Source organism: Schistocerca gregaria, chromosome 7 (assembly GCF_023897955.1).
Source record: "Schistocerca gregaria isolate iqSchGreg1 chromosome 7, iqSchGreg1.2, whole genome shotgun sequence".
In the NCBI taxonomy this organism is placed as follows: Eukaryota; Metazoa; Arthropoda; class Insecta; order Orthoptera; family Acrididae; genus Schistocerca; species Schistocerca gregaria.
In genome coordinates this window covers 233,725,412-233,748,919 of record NC_064926.1, presented here as the reverse complement: position 1 = coordinate 233,748,919, position 23,508 = coordinate 233,725,412, and the positions used below count along the sequence as shown (strand labels likewise).

General features: G+C 43.6%; 1 protein-coding gene across 1 annotated transcript in view; it reads right to left on the bottom strand.

Moving 5' to 3' along the window:
• The window catches only part of LOC126281884 (myrosinase 1-like), a 121,775-nt gene extending 99,559 nt beyond the window's left edge, over positions 1 to 22,216 (bottom strand). Inside the window, exons 1-2 of the mRNA XM_049981199.1 lie at positions 22,040 to 22,216; positions 5,801 to 5,934 (exon numbers count right to left, since the gene is read on the bottom strand). Coding sequence (XP_049837156.1) covers positions 5,801 to 5,934; positions 22,040 to 22,184 — 279 coding nt within the window. The 5' untranslated portion in view covers positions 22,185 to 22,216. The remainder of the gene's footprint in view (positions 1 to 5,800; positions 5,935 to 22,039) is intronic.
• Between the last annotated feature and the right edge of the window lie 1,292 nt (positions 22,217 to 23,508).

Sequence of the window (23,508 nt, the reverse complement as noted above, 5' to 3'; positions counted from 1 at the left end):
AAGGTTTTTTTTTTAAAAAAAAGCGGACACTCTCTTTTATTTCCTACACAATCAGCAAATGGAAAAGTCAGAAAGATAATGGGGTGGGTGCATCGTAGTACGTCAATTACATCCCAAGAAACTACAAAGTAGAGTTGACGTTTGAAATAAACGAATCGTGCAGCTATTGCACAACATGAGATGCAAACGTGAACCCCAGGTTGCTCTTAATCACGATATGATAGGTGCACTGTGACGCAACAATCGCTGTATTTAATTATGTTTACACTGCTATCAAGTCGATTGGGAAGAACACAGATGTACAATGATGCACAATTAAAAATAAGGAAAGCGTTCGATCGTTCATATTTACTGATCTTTACTGCAGCGCTAGAATCGACATAACGGTAACAAAAAAACGAATGTCATCGGCCATGGTAAACATAATTAATGGCTGGCCAAGGATCTAACAGAGGTGTAAATGGCACTTCTGCGTAGTTTTGTGACTGGACATCTATAATGTTTCCAGAACACTTAATAACAATGAAAATGGCAATATGTACAGCGTTTCTTGCATCGTAGTGAGTCAATCACATCGCGATTACGAGTAACGTGGGTTTCACATTTGCATCTCGAAGTGTGCAATAGCAGCACGTTTCGTTTATTTCAAGCGCCAACTTCACTTTGTAATTTCACCTGATGTAAGAGATATATTGCGATGCAACCACCACCATTCTTTTTGTGTTTTCTTCATGTTAATGACTGCGCGATAAATATTACAGGGTGTCCATTTGAAAACATATAAATTTGATATTTACTTACGTTTTAGAATGTCTCATAGTATTTACTTTCATGAGCCCCTGCCTAACCTTCATACCCGTGAAAGTCGTTTTTTTTTAGTATCTATTGGTGTTACACAGATACTTGCAATGAAACGATTAAGTGGACCACCCTGTATACATAGCCTCCCATTAATTTCGAAGAATTGAACACGGGATGGCTGCGGAGAAAGGACTGGCACTGGTAAGATGAAATTATGTTTGTCCCCACACGATCAACGAGTATTGCTGACGACAGTAGTTACGGTACTCAGGGGGCTGTAGTGCATAATCGAAATATTGAGGTGATGTAATAGAATATATGGCAATGGTGAATGGCTGAAGACTTTCTGACAACAGTAATGATTCCATTACCGAAAAAACAAGGAACTGAGAAATGTAGTGAGCACAGGACAATCAGCCTCATTTCACATGCACCCAAAGTGATGTTAAGAATAATTAACAAGAGACTTGAAAAAGTAATGGAAGAGAATCTTGGCGAGGAGCAGTTTTGCTTTAGATGGAATACGGGTACCAGAGACGCAATAGGGCTCCTACGAATCTTAAGAGAAAGGTTGACTGAAAAAGTAAGAGACCTATATATGCGCTTCATCGATCTAGAAAAGGCATTTGACATTGTGGTTTGGGACAACCTGGCGACTATAATGAGGGAAAAGAGAGTGGACTGCAAAACCAGAAGACTTGTAAACTCATTATATCTTAATCAAAAAGCCTCAGTTAAAGTGAGAGGAGAAAGTACAAACTGGATTTGAGTAAGAAAAGGAGTAAGACAAGGATGCTGTTCATCACCGATCCTTTTCAACCCCTACTTGGAAAATATGATGGACCAATGCTCATTAGATGACAAAGGAGTAGAAATTGGAGGAAGAAAAGTAGGGTGTTTGAGGTTTGCAGATGACATGGTCCTTCTAGCCACAGGAGAAAAAGAATTATAGGATTCGGTGGACACCATTGAAGATAACGGAAATAACTATGGAACAGGTGCAAAATTTTAAGTATCTTGGAAGCAGGATAGACACCGGCTGGAAACACGCCACAGAAATTAAAAGAAGGATAGAAATGGCAAAAGAGGCATCTTATAAGAAAAGGAGAATTTTCTGCAGTGGTCTGGACAGAGAACTCAGGAAGAGACTCATAAAATGTCTTATGGAGTGTTCTTCTGTAAGGCGCCGAAACATAGACTTTGAGGAAGAAAGACAGAGAAAGGATGGAAGCTTTTGAGATGTGAACATGGCGGAGGATGGAAAGAATAAGTTGGATGGACAGAGTAAAATATGAAGAGATACTGAGAAGAGTGGGAGAGAAAAGACAGTTACTACATGTAATAAAAAGAAGAAAAAGAAATTGGATTGGGCGTGTATTAAGAAAGGATGACGGACTGATAAAAACAGTTTTAGAAGGTTGTGTAGAAGGTAAAAGGAAGCGAGGAAGGAAGAGATTTGATACTGGATGACTTGATGGACGGCACAACATACAGCAGCCGTAAGAAGGAAGCAATGGATGGCAGAAAATGGAGAGGCAAATATAGCAGAAAACTGATCGTGATGATGAAATGTATCGAACCGATAGGGGGCTGAAGGGGGGGGGGGACAATACAACAAGTCTACTGTCTCTGTTACAGGTCTCGCTTAGCGATCAAATAAGATTACAAGACATAGTGTTGTGTACATAATTCCGCGTAGTCAGCGCGTACACAACTTTCCCAATAGAGCGCGCCCCGCTAAGCACAACAGCGCAGGCGCAGCGCTCGTCCGTCTCCGCACTACGAGATGGCGCTGTCTTGGACCAAATTCTGCTTTCGCCGATCCGCGTATTAATATGTAACCAAGCCAATGAGATTGGTGCCAGCGTAGCACCCTTTCTCCTCGCCGATCACACTCGCGCAGTGATACCTAAACGCGCGAGGTATTATAACGAGTGTACAGAACTCCGATTTGACAGTCTTCATTAGTCTGCATTAGTCTGTAGTCAACTTCCAGTCTGCACCTAATAAGATCATCATATTCCTGTACATAGCCATGAAGAGAAATGAAAAGACTATTTTGTCAAGTATCAGAGATATGTGAGAATAAGATTAACGTACCAAGACCAAAGGAACTTCCGACTGTCAATTGTAAATAGCAACCAGAACCATGTTAAGCAGTTTTTAGGCTTGTTATTATTTTAATAAATGTGTGTGAAAATTAATCAAGTTCTGTTTAAAGTTGGTCACCGCCAATCTGCTACTCTAAGCGTGCAAGTGGTATTTCTATCGTCTGACCTAACGGCAGAAGATAAACACGCCACGATAAGACCACGAGACATATTGCCGACACTCGCCTACTTAGTTAGAGCGACAAGTCAAATAATCTGATGGTGTGTGTACCGAAGGTCTTACAGTACGCACACCACACCATGCAAGCGCAGCATAATACCCGTAGCATAATAGTGCACCCAACAGCCTGCGCCTGTGGAGCGTTGCACGTTTAGAGCCGCCGTTCATGTCGAAGACGGTGTTTGTGTAGACGACCATCGGTCTAGTGTAGCAAACATGTGATTCACCCGAAGAGCCGACACGTTTCCATTCATCGACGGTCGAATCCGGATGGGCCTGTACTCACTGCAATCGTAATTGACGATATCGTTGGGTCAACATGTGAACACGCAGGGGTGGTCTGCTGCGGATCTCCATGTTCAACAATGTACGATGACCGGTTTGCTCCGAAACACTTGTGCGTGCACCAGAATCGTGCTCTTTAGGCAGAGATGCCACAGATCACCATCCATCCTACTTAACAAAGCAGACCAGCCTCCGAACCCCACGTTCTATGAAGAGTCATGGAGGCGTCCAACCATTTAGCGCCTAGTGGTAGTTTCACTGTCCTTCTACCTCTTTCCATAGAAGCTCACGACAGTAGCTCGTCATCATTCGACCAGCTTCGCCGTTTTCGTGATACTAGGTCACAGACTCTTCGTAAAATAATTTGCCCTTTGTCAGAGTCGCTTATCTCAATGGATTTCCCCACTGCAGCCCATATGTTCGCTAGTGTGTTCTCCCTATCGTGTCTGCTCCGGTTACGTGCTTCTATTACCGCGTCACGTGCCCGCAACGCCACCAGGTGACATCCAACGTCGTGGTGGGCGGTGGTCATAATGTTTTGCCTCATCGCTATATGTGGTGTCTCTTTCTTTCTAACATGTCCGTAAGCACAAACACCATGTATGCTTCAGCGGTCGTACATATTCAAGACGCAAGAGAACTTCAGCATAAATACATGACACAACATAGAATCAGGCATCAACCACAATCGGGCATTAAAATAAATTAAATAGCGACAAGTGAATATTTATGCCCGGCCGTGACTCGAACCCGGATTTCCCGATTTACGCGCCAGATCACCTTAATCGTTTCTGCTATCCTAACACGCTTCCTGGCCGACCCAAATTATCAAGTTATCGCAAATTCTACATCTACATCCATACTCCTCAAGTCACCTGACGGTGTGTGGCAGAGGGTACCTTCATTACCTCTATCGGTTCTCCCTTCTATTCCAATCTCGTATTGTACTTGGAAAGAAGGATTGTCGATATGCTACTGTGTCGGCTCTAATCTCTCTGATCTTATCCTCATGGTCCCTTCGCGGGATGTACCTAGGAGGGAGCAATATACTGCTTCACTCTCAGGTGAAGGTATGTTCCCGAAACTTCAACAAAGGCCCGTACCGAGCTACTGAGCGTCTCTCCTGCATAGTCTTCCACTGGAGTTTATCTATCATCTCCGTAACGCTTTCGCGATTACTCAATGATCCTGTAACGAAGCGCGCTGCTCTCCGTTGGATCTTCTCTATCTCTTCTATCAACCCTATCTGCTAGGGATCCCACACTGCTGAGCAATATTCAAGCAGCAACAAGCGTAGCTCCTTGTTCATTCACCTCACTTGCTCGCAGCGTTTCCTGTATTCCCGCAAGAGGTACGAACAAGTTTAAAGAGAACCTTCGTTGGTGCGATCTAACAGCAGTGGTTACTCATTTTCCTGAATGGGACTGCTCCTGCTGTTAAAATACCCAATAAGTGTAAAGAAAGCTAATCAGTAAATAAAACTCATGTGCGGGAGGAGCATCATTCACTCTTTGGTGTGGTATGCTTATGGTGTGGTAACCAGCTGGTCCTAAAATCTGAAATCTTTGAAGATGGTATGCGTAAAGATTGTACTCCCGCGGTACTCTCCAAACAGAACATGGACGTGTTTCGATACCACAGGCTGTAGGACATTTTCTGGTTGAAGGTTCATTGCAAAATCTGGTGTTCTCAGGTCATGATATCACCACCACCATGCTGATGACGTAGACTCCGTTTATCGAAGAGTCCGTGAATTGGAGCGAAAATACGGTGGTTTGATATCTTCTGCTACGGAACCGGTTTCCGTATAGCTGCCCCTCCGTTTCCCTTCTCCTCGCCGTAACACATAACTTTGTCACTGAGCTCATCAAAGACGTACTCTATGTTTCATTGAATACTAACAGCAAGAAAACCTGAATTCAGGACTAGTAAGACGAACAGCACTGAAGATACAGTCTTAAAATGAATACTGCTTTGGTAAGATGCACACCACTGTAGACACATTATTGTTACAGCATATGCTAAATTCAGCAATGGTAAGAAGCACGCCACTGAAACAACAACACAAGCTGAGTGACATGACTGGCACAACACGACAGAAAAATAACATCACTAGGAGCTGCATATCAGGTCGCTAGTAGCGATTGTGTGTAATGACCATGCACATAGCTCATAAACGGAGAGTCAACAAAGAAACAAAATTAACAAAAACTGATCGTATTTGTACGATCTACCGTCGATGAATGTTTGTCGACATCTTGAAAAATCCTGCAAGGTTCACTGCGAGGTGAATAAAAGAATGTATTTCGCTTCCTCATCCCAGTTACGGCTAAGACGGAGAATCAGGTCTTTTCTCCAACTACATCCAGTAATTGTAACTCACCCCAAGGTCCTGGAGCATTTGGAGGTCGTCATCCAGCTTATGGTAGGAGTCGCAGGCAACGTCTCCATTTGAGCCGTCTGCGATCCAATCCGGGTGTTCGTGTGTAAAGTCGTCCCATATACTCTCCCGCTTGCCTGAAAGTAATAAAATGCCTTAGCGAAACAGACGTTTTTCACTCCGTGAGATGTGCACCTTACACTATGACACAACAATTCGTATAGGCTCTGATGCCTGGAAATATCTTTCGGAAAAAAAGACGTCCAAAAATATGTGTAGTTCATAAGATTCTGTTGAACTGTAGCCAAGAAAGATGTTCCTGTCAGCACTACAGGGTGTTACAAAAAGGTACGGCCAAACTTTCAGGAAACATTCCTCACACACAAATGAAGAAAAGATGTTATGTGGACAGTCAGTGCAATGTTTACAAATGCGGAGTTGGCAGATGCCCATTTGATGTATGGATTGGCACGGGGCAATAGCCGTGAATCGGTACGTTTGTATCGAGACAGATTTCCAGAACGAAGGTGTCCCGACAGGAAGACGTTCGAAGCAATTGATCGGCGTCTTAGGGAGCACGGAACATTCCAGCCTAAGACTCGCCGCTGGGGAAGACTTAGAACGACGAGGACATCTGCAATGGACGAGGCAATTCTTCGTGCAGTTGACGATAAACCTAATGTCAGCATCAGAGAAGTTGCTGCTGTATAAGGTAACGTTGACCACGTCACTGTATGGAGAGTGCTACAGGAGAACCAGTTGTTCCCGTACCATGTACAGCGTGTGCAGGCACTATCAGCAGCTGATTGGCCTCCACAGGTACACTTCTGCGAATGGTTTATCCAACAATGTGTGAATCTTATTTTCAGTGCAAATGTTCTCTTTACGGGTGAAGCTTCCTTCCAACGTGATCAATTGTAAATTTTCACAATCAACATTTGTGGGCTCACGAGAATCCGCACGCAATTGTGCAATCACGTCATCAATACAGATTTCCTGTGAACGTTTGGGCAGGCATTGTTGGTGATGTCTTGATTGGGCCCCATGTTCTTCCACCTACGCTCAATGGAGCACGTTATCATGATTTCATACGGGATACTCTACCTGTGCTGCTAGAACATGTGCCTTTACAAGTACGACACAACATGTGGTTCATGCACGATGGAGCTCCTGCACATTTCAGTCAAAGTGTTCGTACGCCTCTCAACAACAGATTCTGTGACCGATGGATTGGTAGAGGCGGACCAATTCCATGGCCTCCACGCTCTCCTGACATCAACCCTCTTGACTTTCATTTATGGGGGCATTTGAAAGCTCCTGTCTACGCAACCCCGGTACCAAATGTAGAGACTCTTCGTGCTCGTACTGTGGACGGCTGTGATACAATACGCCAATCTGCAGGGCTGCATCAGCGCATCAGGGATTCTATGTGACGGAGGGTGGATGCATGTAGCCTCGCTAACGTAGGACATTTTGAACATTTCCTGTAACAAAGTGTTTGAAGTCACGCTGGTACGTTCTGTTGGTGTGTGTTTCCATTCCATGATTAATGTGATTTGAAGAGAAGTAATAAAATGAGGTCTAACATGGAAAGTAAGCGTTTCCGGACACATGTCCATATAACATATTTTCTTTCTTTGTGTGTGAGGAATGTTTCCTGAAAGTTTGGCCGTACCTTTTTGTAACACCCTGTATATATGAGGACAGCCAAATGGAAACCGAACACCGCCACAATCAAACCATGGGATGATTCCATTCAAAAGTAGTTAACACACGCGTTAAGATATTTATCCCAGTGGGAGACAATACGATCAAATCTCGTTTGATAAAACACCGTCAGCAGCCGACCCACTCTTGCATTTCCTAGTCTGACTGAAGCCGACGCCCACGGATGTCTTTCTTCGGGTCACCATAGATGTGAAAATCGCACTGTTAAAGTTCCGGGCTGTAAGGAAGATGTTGTAATTTTTCCGAAAGAAATAGCTGAAGCGTAGCCTTCGTCAGCCTGGCACTGTAGAGTCGAGCATTATCGTGCAACAGGATGATTCCATCCGACAGCATTGCGACAGTCCGAGGACAAATGTCAAAGCCAGTCATGAGAACATCCCACATCTCCCACGTCAAAGAAATCCGAAGCTGTTCACACGAGTTGTGCTAAGTTCAGCAACAGTCATTGCTCAGGGAAATGAAGACATTTTGCAGCAACCGCGACATTTTATAGTCAAACGCCGGGAAATGCCACCGGATGGAACCACCCTCTAGCACGATAACGCCCGCCCCCACACTGCCAATCGGACGAAAGCTACGTTTCAGCAGGTTCGATGGGAAATACAGGAACATCCTCAGTACAGCCCGCGTCCTTCTTCAAGTGATTTTGGCGTCTTTGGCGACCTGAAGAATGACATGCGTGGACGTCGATTTCATTCGGACGACGAATTGAAACAATGGGTGTGGTTCTAGATCAGTCACGGACCGAACGCGTTCTACAATCGTCTCATCTCCCAGTGGGATAAATGTCTTAAGGCATGTGGTGGTTACTTTTGAGTAGAACCATTGCATGGTCCCGTTGTGGTGGGTGTTGGCTTTCATCTGACTCTCCTTATATCTACTGAGAACAACTGTTGCACTGTGAGCGAAAGCTACCAAAGCGATATCCAGTAATTCTATGCGTATGATAGTGCGATTAAAATGTAATCTTCACGCAACTTTATTTTCAGTACAGCCGTTCCTGCAGATAAAGAAGGATATGAAGCATATGACTACAAGATGGCTAACATTACTGAAAATTTTCTGCTGGAAACTGCAACACAGCGCACCAAGAACACTTGCTAAAAAATGGTTCAAATGTCTCTGAGCACTATGGGACTTAGCATCTGAGGTCATCAGTTCCCTAGAACTTGGAACTACTTGAACCTAACTAACCTAAGGACATCACACACAGACTGAAGAGCCTAGAACCGCTTTTTTTTTTTACCGTAGCAGGAGCGCGATTCCGAGCTAAAGCACCTAGAACCGCTTTTTTTTTATCGAACCCAGACCATAGATATATAAACCTATCATCAGTCCAACAGACCACTTTTTTTTTTTTAGTGAAGGGAATCATGTTCAAAGTTCCATCAAATTGACAACCTCAGCAGACAGCAGAACTTCCTTCAAAAAAATGAAAATGCAGCAACCGATGTAATAGAACCAGCGACGCATCATGGACAGTGCGCGACGCCCACCGTGTCACGCTTTTTTTTAACCACTGCGCCACCTCGCTCTTTTTTTTTTTTTTTTTTTTTTTCGAGCAGGGCAGGCAGATGGCGGCAAGGAGGGCAGGGGTCAATTAGTCCGAGGCCTGGCCACGGTGCCGCCCTCATACCCGTCACCACTCACACTGATTGTAAAGGACAATAGTTTTTTTTTTTTTTTTGGGAAAGCATCAATATGGGATTGGAGCCAGATCATTCGGTTGATACATAAACGGGTGAAGGTTTTAGAGTTAGAACAGCGACGGTGATCCGCGTAGTGTCTAATTTTAATATATTCCGTTACCATGTGCAACAGAAACTCGCTGTAATCGGCGCCCGTCAGCCGATTGAAGACATGACTTGTATATTGGCACAACAGCCACATGACGGCATTATTTTTAGTTGGCGGAAAATATTTGACGTCCGGTCTGTGCAGTAAGTTCGTGTCTATGTTATTTTCAGAAGTCCTAGTTATAAGGCCAGCTTTTTGACGAACCCATTGCCAATTGCGCATGCGGTGACTGCAAGCATGTCTGTGGGGAACAGTGTCCACTTGGTGACAATCTGGACAAAGGGCTGTGTCGCTTAGCACAATCGCATGCAGGCGCTCATTTGTGCTGATAATGTTGTTAACCGTTTTGTACCATGTCGACCTGACCAAGGACGGAAGTACACTGCTGCTGAAGTTCGCCCACAGGACATCCCAATTGACTCCAGTACTCTTTTGTTCGATTTTGTTCTTGCCCTCATATTGTTTCCTGTGCTCCAGAATGTCCTTGGCAGTTAAGGGTCGATGTCGGAGAAGGACCTCGCTCAAGTAGGTCTTTTCCAGGTAATATGTGCGGATGTGGGAGAGCTGGTAGTCGATCATCTGCACATTGATCGGCGGTTCTACGCTTTTCGGCGCGACTGACTCAAACAACTTTGCCGTAAGGATGTCAGAGTAGTTTTGGATTAAGGATGTCATCCGTTTAATGTACAAAGCCATTGCTTTGGCGTTCAGATCGGTCAGACCCATACCGCCATGCAGACCATGCAGAGGGTCGAGGGTCAGAGTCGTCACGTCAACTCGAAATATTTCCCCCGCCACAGAAAATTGGTCAACTTGCTCATTATCTGTTTCGCTATGACCGTGGGGTTTGGAAAGACCTGTGCCACATAATATGCTCGCGACAGGATACATGTATTTATAAATTTAACCCTCTGAATTTGGTCCATAGTGCGATAAACGTTATCTATTAAATTACCCTTGACTTTGAGCGAGACATCCCGCCAATTCGCCGTTATCATCCTTTGTGGGGGGACCATCTGTATCGTCCAAAGAGAATTGTGTTCCGTCACATGGTTAGCCCATTCTAGGCCGACATCGTCAAGTCCCCTTATACGTAGAAATTTGCTTTTGGTTTCATTCATTTTTGCGCCAGAAGCGGAACAATAGCTTCTGAGGTCTGCCTCCAGTTGAATCACATCTTCCCTGTTCCTCACGACGATGCTGATATCATCAGCATATGCCCCAACTGCAGTTTTCTTCCCGGCGATCGTTATGCCCGTCATGTGCTCTTGTACTAGCAGCAGCAATGGTTCTAGTGAGATGCCCAAGAGCAACATGGAAAGGGGGCTCCTTGGGGGACACCTCTTGCGATTGTAATGGGTCTTGTGAGCTGGCAGTTGGCGGAGATCGTGGCGGCCAGACCAGTGATCATGTTGCGCACGACAGCGATGGAGTCCTGCCGGAAGCCCATCCTCCGCATCGTTTCGAAGAGGTCTTTATGGCTGACGCGATCAAATGCTTCATAAAAGTCGACAAAAAGGAGGCCGCAATTAATGGTGCTGGCAGACGACAGAGCGACGATATCTCTATATTGTGTTGTAGTCTGAAATATTGATCGCCTATAAGCACAAGTTTCCTGTTGCCCAATTACGTTTGCGGTCAACGGCATCATTTGTTTGTTTAAAGCTCTCGCAATAATCTTATAATCTGAATTGAGAAGAGAAATGGCCGGAAGTTGTTAATCTTTTTACATCCCTTATTTTTAGGAATCAACACGATTTTACATTCTTTAAGTTCTGATGGTACAAACTTTCCCCGCAGGACGTCATTAACGGCTTGTGTCAACTTATCACCTATGATACTCCAATATCGTTGATAGAATTCGACCGGAAGGCCAGCAGGGCCCGGCGATTTCCTTTTAGGGGAGCCGCGAATTATTTCAAGGACGTCATCTGTACTAAAAGCCGAAAATAAGCTGGCGTTGTCGTCGGCCGTAATTGGGGAGGCTGTAAACACAAATAGCTCATCCGAATCGTCGTTTTGCGTTGCTTCTGCCTCATACAGGGCACTGTAATTCCTGTGGATTTCTCTGATTATCTCGTTTTGCACAGTGAGGACAGTACCGTTTTCTAATCTAAATTCGTACATGAATATTCCTCGTCGGTTCTTGCGAGGTTTAATCAGATGATATAACGCAGTCGTTTCGTCCTCGCTAACAGATCTGGCTTTTGACTTAATTTTAAGACCCCCAGTTGTTTTCTCTTTAAGTTTAATAAGGTCGCTTTAATTTTCTTGATGTCGGACAAGCGCCTGTCTGAGTCATCTGCCTGATCATACAAGTCCCTTAAAACCATGTAGTAAAATTCCATTGTACGGTGAACTGTCCGAGATCTAGAACCGCTCGGCCACATCGGCCGACCGAAGACTTGAACCTACAGCTTATCGTCATCTTGCTGACTTTGAGAAAACTCGAATCAGTGTCGTAAGTAACGTGGAATCATCATACAGACAGATCTCTTAGACAGTTGACTGTGATGCAATGTCCGCAGCTCGTGGTCTTGCGGTAGCGTTCCCGCTTCATGCGCACGGGGTCCCGGGTTCGATTCCCGGCGGGGTCAGGGATTTTTCTCTGTCTCGTGACGACTGGGTTTTGTGTGTTCTTCATCATCATTTCATCTTTATTGACTCGCAAGTCGCCGAAGTGGCGTCAACTAAAAAGGACTTGCAATACGGCGGCCGAACTTCCCCACATGGGGCCTCCCAGCCAACAATGCCATACGATCATTTCATTTCATTTGTGTTGCAATGATTGTGGAACGAGTGGTAAGAGAATAGCAGCAAGAGTAGGCATGTGTCCTTCCAAAAGAACTGTACTACGAGAGAATCCTAGGAATTTTGGACTAATTTTGACCTATAAACGGATGACGACAGCTGACGTTCGGACAAAGCGTCACCACGAACCACTGGTAAGAGATTGCTGGAAGCTTGGTTGAGATATCGAAATGCCTTCCTACCTTTATAGTTGGCACTATACCACAGGCAACTGCAGCTTGGATGGTGTAGAGCCAGTAGGGAATATTTAGTGTCACTAAGAGGTGCCTCCGATTTTTTACAATTCCCTGGTGTGTCGCACTTTTGCCCTATAATTGAGCCTTTTCGTATATGACTGCCAAAACTTCTACGTTTCTAGCCTTAGCTCCTATCTCAAGATAAAACGCGCAACGGGAATCTGACTATTGCATTTGTATCAATCAGGAACTACACCTTACTAAATATTATATTTCGTAGTAACCCTCTCTTACAAGTTACATGAGATGAGAGGGGGAGGAAGTCTTCTGACTGGTTTCATGAGGCCCGCCACGATTTCCTCTCCTGTGGCAAACTCTTCATCTCAGAGTGGCACTTGCAACCTACATCCTCAATTATCTGCTGGATGTATTCCAATCTCTGTCTTCTTCTACAGCTTTTAGCCTCTACAGCTCCTTGTAGTAGCATGGAAATTAATCCCTAATGTCTTAACAGATGTCCTATCATCCTGTCCTTTCTCCTTGTCAGTGTTTTCCATATATTCCTTTCCTCTTCGATCCTCCGGAGAACCTCACCATTCCTTAACATAACAGTACACCTAATTTTCAATATTCTTCTGTATCATCTCATCTCAAACGACTCTCTTCCTTTCCGGTTTTCGCACAGTCCATGTTTCACTACCGTGCAATGCTGTGTTCCATACGCACATACCCAGAAATTTCTTCCTCAAATTAAGGACTAAGTTCGATACTAGTTGACGTTTCTTGGACAGGAACGCCCTTTTTTGTTGCTCTATTCTGCTATTAATGTCCTCCTTGCTCCGTCCATCATGAGTAGTAGAATTCCCTAACGTCATTTACTGCGTGACCTATCAATCCTGATGTTAAGTTTCTCGCTGTTCTCATTTCTGCTACTTGTTCATTCCATTCAGCAGATCATCTAATTTTTCTTCGCTTTCACTAAGGATAGCAATGCTATCACCGAATCGTATCGTTGATATCCTTTCACCTTGAATTTTAATAGCACTCTTGAACCTTCCTTTTATTTCTGTCATTGTTTCATCCATATATAGATTGAACAGTAGGGGAAAAAGACTACATCCCTGTCTTACACCGTTTTTAATCCGAGCACTTCGCTCTTGATCTTCCATTATTACTGTATTACTCCCTATCTTGTACCATTTTACATTGTCGAATAGTCGAAAGCTTTTCCCAGGTCAAAAAATATTACGAACAGTTCGTGATTTTTTTATTCTTGCTTCCATTATCAACCGCAACGTCAGAACTGCCTCTTTGGTGCCTTTACCTTTCCTAAAGCCACACCGATCGTCATCTGACATATTCTCATTTTTCTCTTCCATCCGTCTGTATATTTCTAGTGTCAGAAACTTCCATGAGTTGTTAAGCTGACTGTGCGATAATTTTCTCACTTGTCAGCTCTTGTAGTCTTCGGAATTCTGTGGATTATACTTTTCCGAAAGTTAGATTGTATATCCCCAGAGTCATGTATTCTGCATACCATCGTGAATAGTCACTTTGTTGCCACTTCCACCCATGATTTTAGAAGTTTCGATGGAATGTTATCTACCTTATTTAATCTTCAATCTTCCAAATCACTTTTAATTTCGATTCTAATACTGGATCACCTATCTCCTCTATACCGAGTCTTGTCTGTCATGTCAGACAAGTCTTTGTCCTCATAGAGGCCTACAATGTACTCTTTCCGCCTATCCAATCTCTCCTTTATATTTAACAGTGGAATTCCTGTTCCTCTCTTAATATTACCACCCTTGCTTTTAATTTTAGTGAAGGTTGTTTGTTTTTACTCGTTCAATATCCTCATATACTTTCTCTACTTCTTCCGTTTGCGACGTCGGCACGTATACCTGAACTATATTTGTCGGTGTTGGTTTGCTCTAGATTCTGAGAAGAACAACCCTGCCATTGAACTGTTCACAGTAACACACTCTCCGCCCTACCTTCCTATTCATAACGAGACCTACTCCCGTTATGCCATTCTTTTTGCTGTTCATATTACCCTTCAGTCGTCTGACCACAAATCCTTGCCTTTTTTCCATTTTACTTCAGGACCCCCACTGTATCTAAACGGCGTGTCTGTATTTTCCTTTTCAGATTTTCTAGCTACCTTACCACGCTCAAATTTGTGACACTCCAAGCACCGACTCGTAGAAGCTTATTCTTTCGTTGGTTATTCAGTATATTTTCTCTTGGCTACCTCCCCATTGGCAGCCGCTCCCAGAGATCCAAATGAGGTACTATTCTGAAATCTTTTGCCTATGCAGAGATAATCATGACACATTTTCAGTTACAGGCCACATGTCCTGTGGGTACATGTTGTATGTCTGTAACGCAGTGGTTTCCATTGCCTTCTGCTTCCTCATGCCGTTGATCATTGCTGATTCTTCCGGCTTTAGGGATAGTTTGCCACCCCGAGCGTACGAGAGTACCCTAAACCTCTGTCCGCCCTCCGCCTTCTTTGACAAGGCCGTTGGCAGATTGAATGTGATATCTTATGCCGAACGTATTCGGCCGTGAATGTTGCTTTTTTATTCAGAATCTAAACAGTGGCGGGATTCGAACCCGAAACCGAGGACGTTTTGATTAATAATCAAAGACAATACCGCAACACCACGACAAGGGTGGTGCATATTCTTGAACTGCATTTAGCATGAAACACTCATAAAAATCTGACGCTATGGTTCCCTACAAACAGACTGTAATAAGTTGACAATTGTCATTATTCTAGAAGGATCGGCTTGGCTAAGAAACGCAATGTGGACGCAGAAGTGTTCACACACAAATATCCAAATTCACAGAGCAGGCGAAAGAAAAGTTTACCATTTTCCAGTAATGACTGACTCGTCAAAGTTGACTTGCGACGCGCACCGAAATGAAGCATGAAAGTTAAATCGGCACAAAATGCATAACGTGAGTCGTGGCCTATTAAACAACAATTTCGGTTCGACCTGTCTAAGTAGCCAGCGGCGATAGCACTCGCGAAAGTCGCTCACTGCTCCTAACGATAAAGATTAATCGTTATCGAAAATCCTAGCTCAAAACCGAACTAACTCTCGACCCAAATCGCCGTTCAAGATCGTACAGAAGCAGGACGCCATACTTACGAAATATTTAGTCTCTTTGCAACTCGTCTCGTCGGTGCCCCTTCAGCTTCCGTCCAAAATGCAAACTGCCTCAGCTCTACGTACAGAGAGCGAACGAACTTGGTGGGTGTGCACTGCCCCGTAGCCAAGACCAGTTTGTTAAAAATTTCAAGCGTCTCCTCCAATCGGAAGACAGAAGAGACAAAGTCTGTTTCTTTCATTTACAAATTTTCCACTCGATCTAACGTCCAAAATTGGAACAAGGCGTTCCAAACGAGTTGTTCCGGAGATATCAATCGCGCCATCACGCTCGGGCAGACGAGTGTCGCGACCGAGTGCCGGTGCGGGTCGTCTTCGAAGACTTCATCCAACCGCCTTTCTCAGGCTGCTACTGCAAAGTGAAACCAACAACTTACACTTGAATTCACGTAAGCACATGCGTTTCAATTACACCTGCATCCAACCAGTCTAGTAATCACCCTTGTTTACGACAGGTGTTTACAGATACATAGTGTGCTGAATATCAAACGTTGTATTTAAGGGGACAAACACACTGAGTAATGGTTGCCAGCGTGATGTTCCTCCCTGGCGTGTAAAGTACGAAGCAGCCGGCTTCATTAATTATCGAGCCTTATTTAACGTCGCTACTGAGTCTACAAGCCAGCTATCATCGTGCTGTGTTCCACTCCACAACTAGGAAAGTGTGCGCTGCGGTGGACCTGTTGTCGATGTTGATTTGGTTGCGCTGTGGACTTAGAATCCGAATACTATACTGGAAACTGGACTTCAGAGTTCACTAGTCTTAGTATGTCAACGGATTTGTGATTTCCGCCGGACTTCTGCTTTTTACTTACACTTCCTGGACATTGGTGTAACCACCATCAATTCATTTGTTTCTTAGCCACCATGCGCTCGCCTTTGGTAGCGAGTACACATTGATTTCGCAGTGCCAGTGTTAACGCCATGTTCTTAATATGGTTGATGCTTACTCCAGATTTCCGTATATTTTCGGATGCAATGTCATGTCAACCACCAACACCATCACAGCCTTAGAAATTTTTTTGCGATTGATGGTCTGCCGGAAGTGCTCATAACTGACAACGATTAACAAAGAGTTTTGTGCTTTCTGTGCCCAGTATGGCATTCGCCACATTCCAATGGCCCCCTTCAATCCACAATGTAATGGAGAAACCGAGAGAATGATCCATATTTCCAAAACTCAAATGAACAAATACCTCCAGGTTCACTCCATCGATGCTTTTTTTTCTTTTTGATCAGTTACAGATCCACACCCATTGGAGACAAAAGTCCAATGGAACTTCTCCACGGGCGGCAGCCCCGAACCCTCTTGAGCTTACTCATGACGACACGACGGCCAACACCACCACTGCCTGCTTCCAAGTTCCATCCTGGGACCCTGGTGTGGATGCAATGGTTTGGCCGGCGACCAGCCTGGATTCCGGGAACAGTTGTCCAGCACCAGGGCTGGAAGGTCTTCAGGGTGCAGCTTTTGGACCAGGAGGCTCTGCGACATGCCAATCAATTCGTCTCTGACTATTTTCCCAATAGTTTTTCCGTCCCCCTCTCCTCATCATCATGATCAGTCCTCTAGTTCCCATCCTACCCAAAGCCACCCAGTCTGTGTAGTACGAGACTTATACATGCCTTTTTACCACAGCTAGCTGACCAGCACCACACGCCAACAAGAGCGACCCAGCCCCAGAGGCTGCCCTTCCCAGACTACGAGATATCGCCACGTCACCCGCCGCGAGTAATTCCTGATGAAGATAAAGACATGCTGCTGGCTCCTCCTGCACCAACTGCTTCGCTGCCGAGGTCCTCGCCATACAGCCTTCGCACCTGGCCAGGGCGTTATCGTCCGTAAGCTCCTGTGCCCCGAGTCACCCACGACGCTGAGGACTCGGAGGAAGATCCCACGGATATGGCGTTCATTCGCAGCAGATGCTACCCCTCTTCCCTAGGAGGGAAGGGATGTGGTATCCACAACCATTAAATCTCCGCTCCGAGCAGCGGTGCGGTGTAACGTGCGGCCAAGAAACCCGTAGCTGGCCGGACTTCTCCGTGCACCAGCCCGCTGTTAGCATCGTAGGCCGCCTTCGCGCGAGTGCGCATGTGCTTCAAACCACAGCGATTGGCCGCCCTGAATATACAGCGACCCCACCCACCGGCTCCATTAACTATGGAGCCTTATTTAGCGCCCTACTGACTTCTACAAGCCAGTTCACATCGTGCTATGTTCTCCTCAACAACTAGCAAATGCTACGCTGAGATGAACCTGCTGTCGATGTTGATTAGGCTGCGCTCTAGACTCAGATCCGAATGCTTTACTGGAAATTGGACTTTTGCTTTTTACTTGCACTTCCTGTACACTGATGTTACCACTATCAATGTATGTAATTTCCATTAAGTGTTCATCTACAACTTGCCGCTTGGTAACAGAATTATTTGTATCAATATTGTGTCAATAAACCCTAGAACCGTGATATATTTATTGTGAGCTTCATTGTTATAACAAACAAAATGACATAAATGGCATCGACGCGTAGATTAAATCATGGTCACACATGTCACCTGTATTGTCGTCTCGTCGCTGGCGTACTGTGCCTACAACTACGGTGCTAACATCTAAGCGCTCGTCACAACTACATGTCGCTGGCCGATGCCAGTCTGCAACGTCGTAAATATGGCCTTGACGTTCTATAAAATACTAAATCGGATACATTAAAATGCAGTTTAAGAAAGAGCTAGAATTTTAACATGATTCAAAGAGAAATAGTTAAAAATTATAAAAGGTAGCTGCAAATAAAGAGTTCAGGAACATACACGTCCACAAAATAGAGCAGCGTGTGGACAGCATTTGACAAGAATACCGTAACTAATATGGACTACAGTATGTAGGTTGTACACACTGCGCCTAAGAAACGTCTACTCCATATTTTGAAGGCATAAAGATTCATGGAAACATAAAACGCCTCCCTTCTAAACTTCTTAATGAACAAAATGAATCTGTACCTAACACCTGTCGTCCATTGTACGACGGTCTGTTGTAGGTATGGAGTTTTGTTTCTTCCCCGGCCCGGAGTCTTTTTATCATGTTTCGACATGATGCCTTTAATTCGCCTAATTGTGCGCTATATACATCACAGAAAACAACTAGGAACTAGTTTTCATCATTTTAAGTGACATGCCATTAGATACCTTTGTTTACGCTTTAGAGCTTTTAATTTTATTTCCTATTTTGTCCATTTGCATTGTGTCTTGGACCCGTGCCGCCTGCTGTTTCTTAGATCCGCTGTTCCAATGCTTTTTTTTAATCCATTGATACGTTGCTGTTATTTAAATTTATTTAACTGCAGATTTCAAAGTCACTTATTTCCAGCCACTTTTTATAATATAAACAAATATTTCTCTTTGAATCAATGTTAAAACTGCAGCTATTTCTTTAATTGCGTTTTAATATATCCGATTAAGTTTTATGCATACTGCCTAAAGTGCCCTATTTATGCAGCAACCGACCGACTAACCGAAAAACTGGACATGTGTTAACGTTTTGCCCTGCTAAGTGAAGGACTTTGCCGGTCGGGATGTCTGGCTGGTAGGACCACCCCACAACCGACCCTTCACCACTCAACCCAACAACAAAAAAACTGTGTAGCGCTGTAACGCCAGTCACCCGACAAAAGTTCATCATCGCACAAAAAAATGGTTATCACTATGCGACTTAACTGCTGAGATCATCAGTCGCCTTGAACTTAGAACTAATTAAACCTAACTAACCTAAGGACATCACACACATCCATGCCCGAGGCAGGATTCGAACCTGCGACCGTAGCGGTCGCTCGGTTCCAGACTGTAGCGCCTAGAACCGCACGGTCACTACGGCCGGCCATCATCGCACGAGATTAAATGCCATTCTAATACACATGACAGGGTGCGAGGCGGACGAAGCTTTTAAGACAGAGTGTAATGTTGATGCTTTAATTTGTTCTGAAAGTGGTGCTGATATTCAAGACAATAAAAGCGAGTTAAAAGCCGTGAGCTATCTGGGGAAGTTAACCTTGCATTAGTGAGTAACTGTTTCACCAGGTATCCAGTCTAGCTTACCAAATTTCCAACCAGACTAACGTTAATTATAATCTTTTAATAGTCATCTTACGACAACCGGTGAATTTAAATAAAAAGAAATAAATCAGTTTTCATTTGGACATTTATTTTAACATCGATTATTGTTCCGTTAAAATTTCAGCATATTACAATTGATTCATAACTAAACTGGTGGCTTATTTAGGATTGTGAAAATGTGAGTTTGTAATCTTACGGAACACATCAAATATGGAGCCAAGATTGGGAGACTACATACAACACTGCATTCATAAAATAACACACGACGAATGTTGAAACATATGCAAGATGAAATTAACCACAACCTACCGATTCAATTTTCACCCAAAGAAGTTACGTTTGTAGCGCAATCCTGTCCGTCATGAAATTACCACACACTGGTATACTAAATTAATACTAACTCTCTGTGAAATCTTCCCGAAAAGAATAGCTGAGGGCTACTTTGATGATTACAGCACCTGCTTCACGTGGTCAACTTGGTTTACACAAGGAGTGTAACTCCACAGTAATTTTGATAATTAAAATAAATTACATCGAAACGCAATTTACAAAAGAAAAACCTCGAACTGGTTACTATCGTCTTACTATTAACCTGATGGGTCAAACAATTGTATAAGCACGTGGCACTGGTCAAAGAACAATTTCCCCCATTTAAAAAATAAACCAGTGGTTTATCTCTTGATAAAATGGTAGCTCTTCGTTTACTGTTTATTGAATCCGTTCAGCCTATGATCAGCTGTGTCAGTATCAATATCTCAAATCATATTCACGTTGGATTTAACGCCTTGTTTCCTGTTTCCTCCCCCCCCCCCCTTATTTTTTTTTTCTTTTTTTTTTCTTTTGCTGTCCTCTATGTTCCTCTCTTGCTAAATTTTGATTGTGCTATGATTAAACAAGGTTTTTATACTAACAAAAGCCATTTATGTACTTTACAATTGTCGTTTAAAATTAAGCATATCTGCCCTGGTAAGTGAAAGATGTCTACTAATCGCAAATAATCAGAAACTAAATAAACAAACATATACAGGCAATACTGCTACTCCCCACGTGAGAGATATTTTTGGTGGCATAACATCTCTCCAGCACTGTTTTAGTCTGTGGGTGTGCTACGATTTCATCAAGTAATAGCTAGCTGTAAATTTTTCTGTAGACAGTGACCTCACTGACATTCGTCGCAAAGACAAATAACTTCTTGCAGTTCCACTAATGATTGTGCAGAGTCGTAGATGACGAAAAAGATATTCCGTAGAAATGTTGGAACACGTGAGGCAATACTGACCTTACGACTTATCTTAAAAGAAAGATTAACAAAAGGCAAATCTACGTTTCTAGCATTTGTAGACTTAGAGAAAGCTTTTGACAATGTTGACTGGAATACTCTCTTTCAAATTCTAAAGGTGGCAGGGGTAAAATACAGGAAGCGAAAAGCTATTTACAATTTGTACAGAAACCAGATGGCAGTTATAAGAGTGGAGGGACATGAAAGAGAAGCAGTGGTTGGGAAGGGAGTGAGACAGGGTTGTTGCCTCTCCCCGATGTTATTCAATCTGTATATTGAGCAAGCAGTAAAGGAAGCAAAAGAAAAATTCGGAGTAGGTTTTAAAATCCATGGAGAAGAAATAAAAACTTTGATGTTCGCCGATGACATTGTAATTCTGTCAGAGACGGCAAAGGACTTGGAAGAGCAGTTGAACGGAATGGACAGCGTCTTGAAAGGAGGATATAAGATGAACATCAACAAAAGCAAAACGAGGATCATGGAATGTAGTCGAATTAAATCGGGTGATGCTGAGGGAATTAGATTAGGAAATGAGACACTTAAGTAGTAAAGGAGTTTTGCTATTTAGGAAGTAAAATAACTGATGATGGTCGAAGTAGAGAGGGTATAAAATGTAGACTGGCAGTGGCAAGGAAAGCGTTTCTGAAGAAGAGAAATTTGTTAACAACGAATATAGATTTCAGTGTCAGGAAGTCGGTTCTGAAAGTATTTGTTTGGAGTGTAGCCATGTATGGAAGTGAAACATGGACGATAACTAGTCTGGACAAGAAGAGAATAGAAGCTTTCGAAATGTGGTGCTACAGAAGAATGTTGAAGATAAGGTGGATAGATCACGTAACTAATGAGGAGGTACTGAATAGGATTAGGGAGAAGAGAAGTTTGTGGCACAACTTGACTAGAAGAAGTGATCGGTTGGTAGGACATGTTTTGAGGCATCAAAGGATCACAAATTTAGCATTGGAGGGCAGCGTGGAGGGTAAAAATCGTAGAGGGAGACCAAGAGATGAATACACTAAGCAGATTCAGAAGGATGTAGGTTGCAGTAGGTACTGGGAGATGAAGAAGCTTGCACAGGATAGAGTAGCATGGAGAGCTGCATCAAACCAGTCTCAGGACTGAAGACAACAACAACAAAGGGGTAGTGTAATGTGTGAGGTCCGTAACTCACCGCTTACGTTCCACGCGCCTTCGATCTGGTAGGCCGCGGTAGCGACACCGAACATGAAGTCCTCAGGGAAGTCCGGCGAGGCGTTCTGGCCGGCACAACCGTACACCGCCAGAGCGGCGGCAACCAGCAGACGCAAACCTAACATGCTGCAGCAGGGAGCAGACTACGACAGCTGGGCCCGGCGCAGCTCTGACCGCATTTATACGGCAAGTCGCTCAGATAACAAGATAAAGAGCGCGTCAACAGCTGCCAATTGGCAGTTGGATATCACGATAACGAAGTGGCAAGTAAGTGCTATGATAATGCATTCACAGCGTGGACGCGATACCTCGCTGCTAGCAGGTCAGGCGGTGTAAATTGAAGTTTAGATTAGATTAGATTTACTTTCATTCCAATTGATCCGTAGCGAGAAGGTCCTCCAGGATGTGGAACATCTCAGAAGTGGCCTCTTCCAGACCGTACGCAAAAGAGCGAGTCAACAGCTGCCAATTGGCAGTTAGAATAACGACAACGACGTGGCAAGTAAGCGCTACGACAATGCATTCACAGCGTGGACGCGGTATCTCTTTCATAATAGGCGGGTGATGTCAATTTAAGTAGCCCTTTTCAGAGCCTAGGCAGCAGCGCTGGATATTTGATGACTCAAATATCACAAAAGCACCAAAGAAGTGCTGTTGTGCCCAAAAATTTACAAAAATATGCATAATGACATAAAAAAACTGAGCAGATGGGTGTAGGGGTCTCGCACTGAGAATTCCGTAGAAACTTCATTATGTAGACAGACAGTTCATCCATTCCTGGAATCTGGAATCTCGATCATTCGCGCCTGTTATCGGCATTGATACTGACGAGATATCGGTCTCAGCGACTCCAAGATCTTCAAGAATGTTTTAATTTCACTAGTATAAATGTGACTTAAGATCAAATATCAATAAAGGAATGACTTTATTCCACATATGACGCTTTTCGAAATTTACCCATCAGTTATGTGAAAAAAATTTCGCAAATTTGTTATACAACTTGAAACGCCATATATACGTGCAGTAATCGCTCGTGGATAACTGATAATAGATAAATTTCGAAATGCCTCATATGGGCAATAACCATTCCTTACCTGATGTTCGGCTTCTGCCATTGCGACCCAATCAGCCTGAAAACGGAATTTCTGATTGTTTTAATTTCAAGTATGGTGTCGGATAACAGATGACAAAAGAAATATTTTCTCTTGTGATATAATTACAGAGTAACAACTTTCTGTTTTTTTTTTCCTTTACTTGTACTGCGGAACCTTGCTTCTTGCCAAATTTCATTATTGTTGACCAACAGGATATACCCAATATTTTTTTACAGGTGTATTTGTATCAGAATATGACACAAATTGTCGTGTCTTTTGACTGTACATAGTAGCTTCAATTTTTCACACCGCAAGAGACGTAGGCGTTGGCATGTGACATAAATTTCAACTTGAT